Here is a 12701-nt window from a genome sequence, read left to right on the forward strand (position 1 = left end):
ATACACCACATTTTGTTTATCCATTTATCATCCATGGACGTTTGGGCTGTTTTCACCTTTTGGTTATTGTGAAAAATGCTGCTATAAACATTGGTATAAAATATCTTTTTGAACCCCTGCATTCAATACTTTTGGGCATCGAGTTAAAAGTGTAGTTACTGGATTATGTGGTAATTCTATGCTTATTTTTTTGTTCGGCAGTGGCTGCTGCCCTGTTTTACATCCCTACCAACAGTTCACAAAGGTTCTAATTTCTCCACATCCTCACCAGTGCTCATTTTCTGTTTTATTGAGAATAGCCATCCTAATGAGTGTGAAGTGGTGTGTCATTGTAGTTTTGATCTGTATTTCCCTAATGATGAGTGAGGTTGGACATCTTTGTGTGTGCTTATTGGCTATCTGTATAACATTGGAGGAATGTCTTAAGTCCTTTGCTCATCTTTCAATTGGTATTGTTACTGAGCTATAGTTCTTTATATATTCTGGATATTAATTCCTTATCAGATGCATGATTTGCAGATATTTTCTCTCATTCTCTAGGTTACCTTTTTTCACTCTCTTGATAGTGTCTTTTGATGCACAAAAGTTTTTAATTTTGGTGAAGTCCAATTTATCTGTTTTTTCTATTGTTGCCTGTGTCACTGGTGTCATATCCAAGAAATCGTTGCAAAATTCAATGTCATGAAATTTTCTTTCTATATTTTCTTCTAAGAGTTTTATGATTTTAGCTCTTACGTTTAGGTCTTTGATACATCTTGAGTTTTTTCATAGATGCTGTTGAGTAAGGATCCAACTTTATTCTTTTGCATGTGGAGATAGTTTCTCCCGCATGGTCTGTTGAAAAGACTGTCCTTTCCTTATTGAGTAGTTTTGGCACCCTTGTCAAAAGTCATTGACCATAGGTATGAGGGTTTGTTTCTGGGCACTCTATTCCATTGCATTGGTCTAGGTCAGCAGTCGCCAACCTTTCAGACCTCTCGGACCACTGGTTGGTGACCGCTGGTCTAGATGTTTGTGTTTAGGACCATACTATTTGGATTACTGTATCATAGTAGTAAGTATTAAAATTAGTAAATGTGAGTCCTCCAACACAATTCTTCTTTTTCAAGATTGTTTTGGTTCTTCAGAGACCCTTGAGCTTCCACAAGAATAGGAAAGGCTGTCCTATTTCTGCAAAAAAAAAAAGTGTTGCTTGGATTTATAGGGCTTGCGTTTCTTTGGGTAGTGCCATATTAACAATATGAAGTCTTCCAATCCATGAATAGGTGATATCTTTCTGATTACAGTTGATTCTTGAACAACCCAGGTTTGAACTGCATGAATCCACTTGTATTCCCCCTTTTTTTGGTCGACCCGCACAGTTTAAACCTGCGGTGTTCAACAGTCTACCATAGTATTTGGCTTTGGTGGGAGGATAATACTGGCCTCATGGAATGAGTTAAGAAATATTCTCTCCTCTTCAATGTTTTTGAAAGAGTTTGAAAAGAATTGGTATTAATTCTTTTTTAACTGTCAAATAGAATTTACCACTGAAGCCATCTGGTCCCGGGAAGGTTTTTGAATACTGATTCAAATCCTTACCAGTTAGAAGTCTATTCAGATTTCTTACTCTTTATGTTTCAGTCTTAGAAGGTTGTATGTTTCTCAGAATTTGTTTATTTCACTTAGATAACCCAATTTATTGGCATATAGTTGCTCATAGTCACTCGTTTGTCATCCTTTTTATTTCTATAAAGTTGGTAGTATTGTCCCTGCTTTATTTCAGTAATTTGGATTTTTTAAATTAATTAATATAGCCAGAGTTATTTAGTTTTTTATTGTGTAAATTTAGTTTGTTGGTTTGAGATCTTCCTTCTTTTTTAAATAAGTGTTTGCAGCTATAAATTTCCCTCTTAGCATTGCTTTCTCTGCATATCATATGTTTTGGTACATTTTGTTTTTGTTTTCATTGGTTGGAAAGTATTTGCTAATTCCCTTTGTTATTTCTTCTTTGACCCATTCATTGTTTAAGAGTGTGTTTAATTTCCATGTTTGTGAAATTTTCAGATTTCTTTCTGTTATTGATTTCTAGTTTTTATTCCATTGTGATTGGAAAAGACAGTTTATGTGATTTCAATAATTTTAAATTAATACTGACTTGTTTTGTGGCCTAATATATGATCTGTTTGGGGGAAGTTTTCCATGTGCTCCTGAGAAAAATTATATTCAGTTGTTGGGTGGAGTGTATATGTCGGGTAGTTTTGGTTGCTTTATCGTGTTGTTCGTTTTCTCTATTTCCTTACTGATCTTCTGTATGGTTGTTCTATTATTGAAAGTGGGGTATCGAAGTCTCCAAATATTGTTGTAGAAACACCTATTTCACTTTTTATTCTCTTAGTGTTCGCTGCATGTGTTTTGGAGCTCTGATGTTTGGTGCATATATATTTATAATTGTATTATCTTCTTGGTGCATTGACCCTTTTATCGATATAAAGGGGGGTCTTGCCTTCAATCTGTAAACAGTGCGACATCTGTGAAGCCCAGTGAAGCGGAGCACAATAAGATGAGGTGGGCCTGTGCTTTGTCTGATACTAGTGTAGTCACTCCATCTCTCAGGGTTACTGTTGGTGTTGAATGTTTTTCCACCCTTTCACTTTCAAACTACTTGCATTAGTAGATCTAAAGTCTCCTGTAGAGAACATACAGTTGGATCCTGTTTGTTTTTTTTTAAATTCATTTTTACAATCTATGTTTTCTGAGTGTAGACTTTAATCTGTTTGCATTTAAATGGTTATTAATAGGGAAGATCTTAACTTTTGCCACTTTGTTTTGGTTTTGTATGTCTTAAAGCTTTTTTTGACCCTTCTTTGCTCCATTATTGCCTATATTTGTGCAGTGTTGACTTCTCTGTAGTAACATGTTTTGGTTCATTATTATTTATTTACTAGAGGCTGGTGCACAAAATTTGTGCACTCGGGTGGTGGTGGGGGTGGTCCCTCAGCCAGGCCTGTGCCCTCTAGCAGTCTGGGAGCCCTCGGGGGATGTCCGTCAGTCAAACATTCTTAGCACTGCCGCAGAGGTGGGAGAGGCTCCCGCCACCGCCGCTGTGCTTGCCAGCCGTGAGCACAGCTTCTGGCTGAGCAGCGCTCCCGCTGTGGGAGTGCACTGACCACCAGGGGGCAGCTCCTGCATTGAGTGTCTGCCACCTGGTGGTCAGTATGCATCATAGTGACCGACCGTTTGTTCCGCCCTTCGGTCAATTTGCATATTGCCCTTTTATTATATAGGATTTTGTGTGTTCTCTAGATGTGTTTTCTGTTGTTACAATGCAATTATATACACTGAGTGGCCAGATTATTATGACCACCTGACATTTGTAGGCAAATTAGCTATAATTTCATGCTCAAGTTGCTAGAGGGCCAGACCATTATAAATAGGGAAGCAGATTGTTTACCACGACAGTAGAGGTGATTTTTTTCTGAAGATATGGGTAAACAACACGATTTAACAGCCTTTGAACAGGGGAGAAATACACACACACACACACACACATATATATATATATATACACACTGAGTGGCCAGATTATTATGACCACCCATCAGTACTTCGTTGGGCCACCTTTTGCCTTCAATACTGCAGCGATTCTTCTTGGCATTGACTCCATGAGATATTGAAAGGTGATGCAAGGAATCTGACACCATGCCTGATGAATAGCACTGTCCAGTTCTGTGAGATTTGATGGTTGTGGAACCAGCTGCCTGTTGGCTCTTTTAACTTTGACCCACAAATGCTCAATTGGTTTGAGATCTGGTGATTGTGGGGGCCACCTAAGCAAGGTAAAGTCTCCCTCATGTTCTTGAAACCACTCCTGCACAATACGAGCACCGTGGCATGGCACATTGTCTTGTTGAAAGAAGCCATCTCCATTGGGATACACGATCAACATGGTAGGATGAACTTGATCAGCAATGATACTTAGGTATGTTGTGCTATTCAGACGTTGTTCCACACGAATTAAAGGGCCCAAATCATGCCAGGAAAACATGCCCCAAACCATAACACTGCCCCCACCAGCTTGAAGGGTTGTACTCATGCATGTGGGGTGCATGCTTTCATGCTGTTTCCGCCAAATTCTCACTCTGCCACCTGCATGATGCAACTGGAAACGTGGTTCATCGGACCACATGACTTTTTTCCAATGCTCGACTGTCCAATCCTTGTGTTCCTGTGCGAATTGGAGATGTTTTATCTTGGTAACTGCAGACAGCAAAGGTGTTCGAACAGGCCTTCGGCTTCCATATCCCATATGATGCAGTGTACGGCTAATTTGCCCACAAACGTCAGGTGGTCATAATAATCTGGCCACTCAGTGTGTGTGTGTGTGTGTGTGTGTGTGTGTGTGTGTGTGTATCCCCTGTTCAAAGGCTGTTAAATCGCGTTGTTTACCCATACCTTCAGGAAAAAAATCACTTCTGTCGTGGTAAACAACCTGCTTCCCTATTTATAATGGTCTGGCCCTCTAGCAACTTGAGCATGAAATTATAGCTAATTTGCCTACAAACGTCAGGTGGTCATAATCTGGCTACTCAGTGTATAACTATCTAAAATTAAAACAGTTTTATTTTAATGATACCAATTTAACTTTAATGGCATAAAAAGAACTCCTATATAGCTCTGTCCTCCACTTTGTTATTGATGTCACAGATTACGTCTTTGTGCATAGATTCATAAGTATTTTTTTTTATTCCGTAGAAAATAAAAACAGAGTGGAAAGGAAAGAGGTTTTAGAGGGAGCTATGGTAGGAATGTAGGGTTTTACTACTTTAGTTTGATAGGAAGCCAGCGGGGAGCAGGGGAGGAGCAGTGTAACTCCGAAGGCTCCCCAACTGCTACATGGAGGCCGGCCTGTAGAGCGTGCTCAGGGAAGCACGTGACCCTGTGCCTGGCGTTGTGCTCAGTTTAGACAAGAGGGACCAGTTGCCATCATGGTAAGGAGCTGCATTCTGCATGTGATTTGAAGTAGTTAGTAAGCCACTGGTCTACTTTTATATTATTATAAGCAAACTAGAGTCTCTGTGCACGAAATTTGTGCACTGGGGGGGGGGGGGGGCCTCAAGCCCGGGCATGCATTCTCACAGTCTCGGAATCCTCGGGAGATGTCCCACTGCTGGAGAGCCAAGAGAGACTCCCACCACCACTTCCGCGCTTCGCCAGCCGTGGAGCCCGGCTGCTGGCTGAGCGGCACTCCCCCTGTGGGAGTCCCCTGACCCCCGGGGGGGGGGGGGGGGGGGGGAGCTCCTATGTTGAGCATCTGCCCCCAGTGGTCAGTGCCTGCCATTGGTCATTCCACTGTTCGGTCGATTTGCATATTAGTCTTTTATTATATAGGATTTGAATAGTGGGATAAGACTTTTAATTATTATAATAAGTTTAAATTTTTACAAATATTTAAGTTAAATTCATATATCAGGTTAACCTTTTTAAAAAATTTATTTCAGCTCTAGCTGGTTTGGCTCAGTGGCTAGAGCATCAGCCTGCAGACTGAAGGGTCCCAGGTTTGGTTCCGGTCAAGGGCACATGTCTGGGTTGCAGGCTCGAACCCCAGAAGGGGGCGTGCAGGAGGCAGCCAATCAATGATTCCCTCTCATCATTGATGTTTCTATATCTATCTCCCTCTCCCTTCCTCTCTGAAAGCAATTAAAAAATATATTTAAAAAAATTATTTCAGAGAGGAAGGGAGAGAGAGAGACACACATTAAGGATGAGAGAATCATTGATCGGCTGCCTCCTGCACGCTCCCCACTGGGGATTGAGCCCCCAACCCGGGCATGTGCCCCAACTGTGAGACTCGAACTGTGAGACCTCTTGGTTCATAGGTTTATACGCTCAACCACTGAGCCACACCAGCGGGGCTCAAATTAGCCATTTTAAAGTGAAAAATTCAGTGGCATTTAGTACATTTGTGTTGTATAACTATTAGTTCTATCTAGTCCAAAACATATCATTACTGTGCAGGAGAGATTTTTCCTCAATCTCTTGTCTGCCTATGAGCTGGCCCCGGGCCGGAATGGAGGTTGCTTTCTCCAAACCCTTAGAGGCTGTCTGAATGTAATTGCTAACATAAATCGGCACCCCTCCCTTGCCTCCTGGTATGCGCTGCTCCCTGGAATAGGCCGCTGTCCTAACCTGGTAAACCGCGTCAAGTAATTCCCCGTGTCTGGTAGCATTCATGTTAGTGCCCGTGACTATGCCACCCGCCTCACCCCCCTACCCTGGCCCCCATATAATTCTTTGGTGCCTGCCAAGCTGTAGGGAGTTAGGCTTGGTCTTGCAGCTGCCCAAGACACGCCTCCTGTGTAAGTTTTCCTTCATAAAATCTGTTAATGACCAGACTGGAATAGCCAGCCGTTTTCTTCGGTCTTCCCTGCCCTTCTCTTACGGAGGTAGATTTTCAGGAGGTAAATTTTTAGTTTCCAGGCTTTTCCCTGGGTCTGTGTGTTCTAACAATTACCTTAGAAGCAAACCCTGTTCCTATTAAGCAGTTGCCCCTTGCTTTTTCTTCCTTCAACCCCTGACAACCACTGATATGCTTTGGCCTCTGGATTCACCTATTCTGCTAAATGGAATCACACAATATGTGACCTTCTGCATCTGCCTTCTCTTAGTGTAACGTTTTCCAGGATTATCTCCATGGTAGTATGAGTCTTATTCCATTGTACATTGTATTTACCACAGATTTTTATTCCTGTAGTTTTGCCCTTCCCAAAATGTCATCTAGGTGGATCAGATACTATGTAACCTTTTTCACTTGGCATAATGCATTTGAGATTTATCCATATTATTGGGTCTATCAGTAATTATTTTTATTGCTGCGTAGTATTTGTGGTGTGGATGTACCACAGTTTGTTTATCCATTCCCTAGTTGATGTGAGTTGGTTCTAGGTTTGCAAAAAAAACTAATTCCAAATTTTGAGCAAACATAATTATCCTTTCACTTGGGTAAATACCTAGGTGTGGGATCGATGGATCATGTGGGAAGGGTATGTTTCTCTTTATAAGAAACTGCCAAATTGTTTTCCAGAGTGGCCCTAGCAGTTTATGATAGAGTGCCAGTTGTTCCACATCCTTGTCAGCACTTGGTATTGTCATGCTTTTTTAAGCCATGTGATAGGTAGGTAGTTGTCTCTCATTACAATCTTAATTTGCATTTCCCTGATGACTGTGGTTGTTGAACATCTTTTCCTGTGCTTATGTGCCATGTGTGTCTTTGGTGAAGTGTCTGCTCACATCTTTTGCCCATTTTTAAATTGTGTTATTTGCTTTTATTATTGATTTTGAGAGTTCTCTATATATTCTGGGTATGGATTCCTTATCAGATAAATGATATGCAATTTCCAGTTGGTTGGGGTTTTTTTGTCATTCTCTTAACTCTGTTTTGAAGAGCAGATATTCTTAATTTTGATTGTCTATACATTGTAAAAGTCTGTATTATGCTTCTGGTATTGTATCTAAGAATTCTTTGCCTAACCCAAGGTTTCAAAGATTTCCTTTTATTTCTTCTTGACGTTTTATAGTTTTAGATTTTCTATTTTAGTTTGATCCATTTTTAGTTAGTTTTTTGTTTTTGTTTGGTAAATGGTGCAAGGTATATAGGCTTCTTATGGACCAACCAATTTACTCATAAGCGATTTAAGGAAATGACAGGGTTTATGGTAGGAGCGTATGTGGAACAATCCCCTTTGCCGTGGGTTGAACAAATGCGTTCCTCTGTGTAAAAGGTCTTTCCCAGTCGCAAGATAGTTCACCCTGCAAATTCTGCCATCCTTGCTACCAAAGCTTTAAAAAACAATAAGGAAAATGAGAAGGTGTGCATAAATTTCCTTTATGCTGTTCCTTAGGGCTTAACGTGGAGCTTGTTTCCAGGTGAAATTATATACAGTGGTGTTCCTGGAATAAGAAGCATTCCCTAAAGCTTTATCAAAATCAGCTCTTGAATCAATTGACCTTAAAGAGAATCCCAGGGGGTTTTTTCCTTCAAAAATTAAATAGATGATAAATATGTTCCTCCTGGCTAGGAAGTGGTATTTTTTAATCAGGAAGCATGGATTTAAATATCATTGAGATATGGAAAAAGCCTTGATTTTTTTTTAATCCTCACCTGAGAATATGTTTAATATTAACTTTTTTTTTTTTAGAAAGAGGGGAAGGGAGAGAGGGGGAGAGGGAAGGAGGGAGGGAGGGAGAGGGAGAGGGAGAGGGAGAGGGGGAGAGAGAGAGAGAGAGAGAGAGAGAGAGAGAGAGAGAAAGAGGAACATAGATGTGATAGAGAAACATTGATCAGTTCCCTCCCGTATGTGCCCCGACTGGGGATTGAACCTGCCACCTAGGTATGTGCCTTGACCAGGAATTGAACCCGCAACATTTTGGTGTACGTGATGATGCTCCAACCAGCTGAACCACTCGGCCAGGGTGAAAAAGCCTTTAGAAGTTATACTTAGTTTTAAAATATAAAATTTTGCCCTGGCTGGTATGGCTCAGTTGGTTGGGCGTGGTCCAGTGCACCAAAAGGTTGCTTGTTCCATTTCTGGTCAGGGCGTGTGCCCTGGTTTCAGGCTGGATCCCAGATTGGGTCATGCAATCGATACTATACTCTCACATAGATGTTTCTTCTTTCTCCCTCTCCCTGCCTCTCTAAAAATGAATAATTTTTAAAAAATTAATAAAGTAGAAAATTTTAAGTTAATGGTACAGTAATTATATTCAGAGGCAAATACTTGATTGAAAAGCAGCTGGCACCTGGAGGCATCTTTTTCTAGCTTACTAGTTTTTTCATTGAATTTTCATTGAGGCTTAGGCTGGCAAAGGTAGAAAATGGGGACCTCGAGGCATTGCTCTATGTAACTTAAGGAATACTGGAAAGACCTGCTGAAGGAGAATGAGGCAGTGACTGGGCAGGATTTATTTGTATTGGCATAGCTTTGTTGGGATGGAACAAAGCTGGATTCCAGCCAGTTGTGGTTCTGCCAACAGCTTTGTCCCCGGACTTTCTCTTAAATTCTGGGTTTGGAGTCCAGATACCTGGCTCGATGTGTGGTTCTCTTGTCATTAAAACTGAATTCTGGACACATGAGGTGGTGTATCTGCACCTGCCTCAGGTGAAGGGGTTGGGTTCTCAAACCACATGCCCCTCGTAGCATGAGAACTGGTGGAGGTCTAGACTTGTCCAGTGAATTTTAAAAGGATTGCGTTTATTTAAGGAAAGAACATTTTTCTCACGTTTTGAAATTGTCTTTTTAATTTGTCTCATGTTGAATTTTTAAAAATTGTAGTAAGGTACCCATAAAATTTACCGTCACAACCACTTAGAAGTAGCATGAAGTGCATTTGCATTGTTGTGCACCCTCCAGAATGTTTTCATGTCGTGAAACTGAAACTCCACCCAGTCAACAATCCCTCCCCATTTCACACTCCTCCCAGCCCCCAGCAACCACTGTTCTGCTTCCTGTGGCTATAAGTTTGACCTCAGATGAGTGGAACCATCGGATGTTTGTTTTTGTGACTGGCTTATTTCACTTAGCGTTATGTCTTCAAGATTCACTCATGTAGCTCCTTCTTTTAAAAAAAATTAGTTGATGCTGCTCGTCAGTTATTCAGATACTTAAGTACCTCTAAGTATACAGTTTCTATTCTTGGTACTGGAGGGAGACATGGTGAAAGAGACTGAGTCTGCTGTAAGTTACTTCTAGTAAGGATATGCACACACATAGCTATTATGAATGAGGGAAAGTTACATCCCACAGAGAGGAACAGAAAATGGGCTAGGATCTCTGTAACTGTGTTCCACAGACCAGCGCATGGGATGACTCTGGCGCTTGTTAGAAATGCAGACTCTCAGGCCCCACCCCCGCCCCACTCATTCAGACTGTAGATTAAAATGTGGTTTTTTAAAATATATATTATATTGATTTTTTACAGAGAGGAAGGGAGAGAGATAGAGAGTTAGAAACATCGATGAGAGAGAAACATTGATCAGGTGCCTCCTGCACATCTCCTACTGGGGATGTGCCCGCAACCCAGGTACATGCCCTTGACCGGAATCGAACCTGGGACCTTTCAGTCCGCAGACCGACGCTCTATCCACTGAGCCAAACCAGTTTCGGCTAAAATGTTTTTTAATTGAGATATAATTTACCTCTAACATTCTATTAGTTTCTGGTGTACAACATAATTTTTCAATAGTTGTATGTCTTTCCTTTTCCTTTTTTATCCTCACCCGAGGATATGTTTATTGGTTTTAGAGAGAGAATGGGGGGGAGAGAGAGAGAGAGAGAGAGAGATGTGAGAGTGAAACCCATCAGTTGCTCCCATTTGCACCCAATGGGATGAAACACACATCCTTTTGGTGTACAGGACGACACTCCAACGAACGGAGCCACCCGCCAGGGCGGATTTCCTTCCTTTTTAAGGCTGAATACTATTCCGGTGCATGTGTATAGGACACTTCGTTTACCCATTCACCTGTCCTGGACAGTCGGGTTGCTTCCATTTTGTGGCTTTTGTGAATAGTCCTGCTATGAACAGGGAAGGGCTATTTTTAATTTAAAGTTTTTCTTTTTACTTATTTTTCTTAACACTTCAGTGTCCAGTACTAATATTACTGGACACTAGTAGATGTACTATTGGTGATATTTGAAATTTTGGCATTTAAAATTTCCTTGGGGGATGTGTGTTGAAATATTTTAGGGTGATATCTGTGTAGTACTTTGAACATTATGTGGATTAGGTTGGCTCATATTAAATCACTGTTTTCCTAGGTCAAAAACAGACAAATATCAGTAAGTGCCTATGGTTCAAGCTATTTGTTGAAAGAGAGAGAAAGCAAATGTGGTGACAAATGGGGGTTTCATGTGAAGAATACACAGATGTTTGTACTGGTCTTTCCCCTTTCTTCGTGTTTGAACTTCCTCAAAATAAGGAGTTGGGAACAAATAGATAGTCGGCATACAAAAATGAACTCTCAGCAGATACGTGTTTGTGAGGGTAAGTGTGCTGACCACATTCTCACTGGGAGTAATTGCCTAAAATAGCATTTACATGCCCTTGGAATTCTAAAACTCTACAGTTGACTCAGAATATAGAGAAGAAGGAAAACTATTTCATTGTGTGAATTTTCTGAATCAGCATAGGAAAAAGAACAAAACGATAAAGAACTATATAGATGGGAATTAAGAAAAGAGGAGCCTAGTAATTAATACCTTACGGAGTTTTTTCCATGGTTGCCATTTAAAGACAGATCCACGGTAAGAGAAAAATAGAGAGATCATCGATTTCTCAGAAACCAATGCTATTTTCTCACTTTTTGTCAAGAGATCAAAAATGGCTTCTCTCTAGGCGTGGTCCTGACAGTCTCTGTAAGAAAGGATATATCTCTGGGATTTGAAGACGTCTTAGCCCCATCCCCCTTCCCTTGTTGCCTAAGGTATGAGCCAAAGCACATTTTGCTCAGGGTTACTGGGGTCTACTGGGCAACCAAGGCAGATGGATAAAGTTATGAGATGCTAATTCCTACTCCGCTTTGGAAAATTTCCCTGTGATTATAACAATCTTTGGGTTTTTTTTTCTGTTTTGAATCCCAAACAGATCCCTAAAGAGGTGGCTGACATCTTTAACGCCCCTAGTGATGATGAAGACTTTGTCGGTTTCGGAGATGACGTTCCCATGGAAACCCTCTCATCCGAGGAGAGCTGCGATAGTTTTGACTCACTGGAGTCAGGGAAACAGGTACGGAGGCTTCCTTTCAAGGCAGGCGTGTTGGGCCGGAAGCCTGGATCTTGGTTCAAGTGTCCTTTTCTCTGACCGTGGTCTGAGGTTGGTGATGTCAGTTCATTGCCCAGCATTTTATTTCATAAGCATCAGGCCTTCATGTTTCAAGAAACTGGTGAGAGTACCTCGCTCACTTTTGCTGTTTAAATCCTTTTGTACAGTAATTTTTTTTTTTAAATAAAGGGAGCCTCACATGATCAGATCCATTTCTCGGGGCTGCTGCCTGTGGCACGGCTGGATTCGGAGGCCCCCACGCAGCTGGCAGGGGAGGGCTGCCCGGCACAGCGATGTCCACAACACTCAGCGCAGCCCTGGAGTGTGTGGTTACCGTGGGGCAGTTGCGTCCCTGTCCCCGCAGCGTGGTTCTGTCCGCACCTCCCTCTTGGAATTGCTGGGAGAGCATTTTTCTCTCTGTAATCACTTTGATCTGTGGCACACGTACGTTACAGTTCTCTGAGGGTGAGGTTCCTGGAGGTTTATGTTGTGTCTGAGCAATTGCACGGCCGCCAAAAGATCTAGCCTTTTCTCCCAGGGTCATTGTGGCGCTCAAAATTCCTCCTCCTCCCTCGACCATGTGGTCTCTCGTTAAAGGCTGTAAATTAAACCCACCCTGCTTCAACCGGGCAGGTACCGGAAGGGAAGCAGTTCATTCCTCGGCTGGCCTCGGTGGGCGCTGTTCTTTCCTGGGACATGGGCCTCCCTCTCTGTGGGCCTCACCTTACTTGTCTCCACAGCCTTGACCCCACCAGCCCCGTTTCCACTCCCCTGTTCTCTTCCTCTCAGTTGCACCTCTTGTTCTTCGTTGTCATCTCTCCTGTGTTTCCTGTCCCCATTCGTGGGTGTTCTCGAGGCTCTGTCTTCAGACTTTTCACTTAGTGGTCTCCGTGGTCGGCCTG

At 41.9% G+C, this 12701-nt stretch overlaps 1 protein-coding gene across 5 annotated transcripts in view; it reads left to right on the plus strand.

Annotated features, from left to right (window-relative positions):
* CDCA7L (cell division cycle associated 7 like) overlaps positions 1 to 12701 on the plus strand; it is a 33120-nt gene that overhangs the window by 9725 nt on the left and 10694 nt on the right. For all 5 annotated transcript variants that reach the window (XR_002829294.1, XM_006088814.3, XM_014455918.2 and 2 more), the window contains exon 2: positions 11623 to 11763. Coding sequence is in view for 4 of the 5 variants with exons in the window: in XM_006088814.3 (XP_006088876.1) it covers positions 11623 to 11763 (141 nt within the window). In the remaining variant the exon portion in view is untranslated. The remainder of the gene's footprint in view (positions 1 to 11622; positions 11764 to 12701) is intronic.

Source organism: Myotis lucifugus, unplaced genomic scaffold (genome assembly GCF_000147115.1).
Source record: "Myotis lucifugus unplaced genomic scaffold, Myoluc2.0 scaffold_52, whole genome shotgun sequence".
Lineage (NCBI taxonomy): Eukaryota > Metazoa > Chordata > Mammalia > Chiroptera > Vespertilionidae > Myotis > Myotis lucifugus.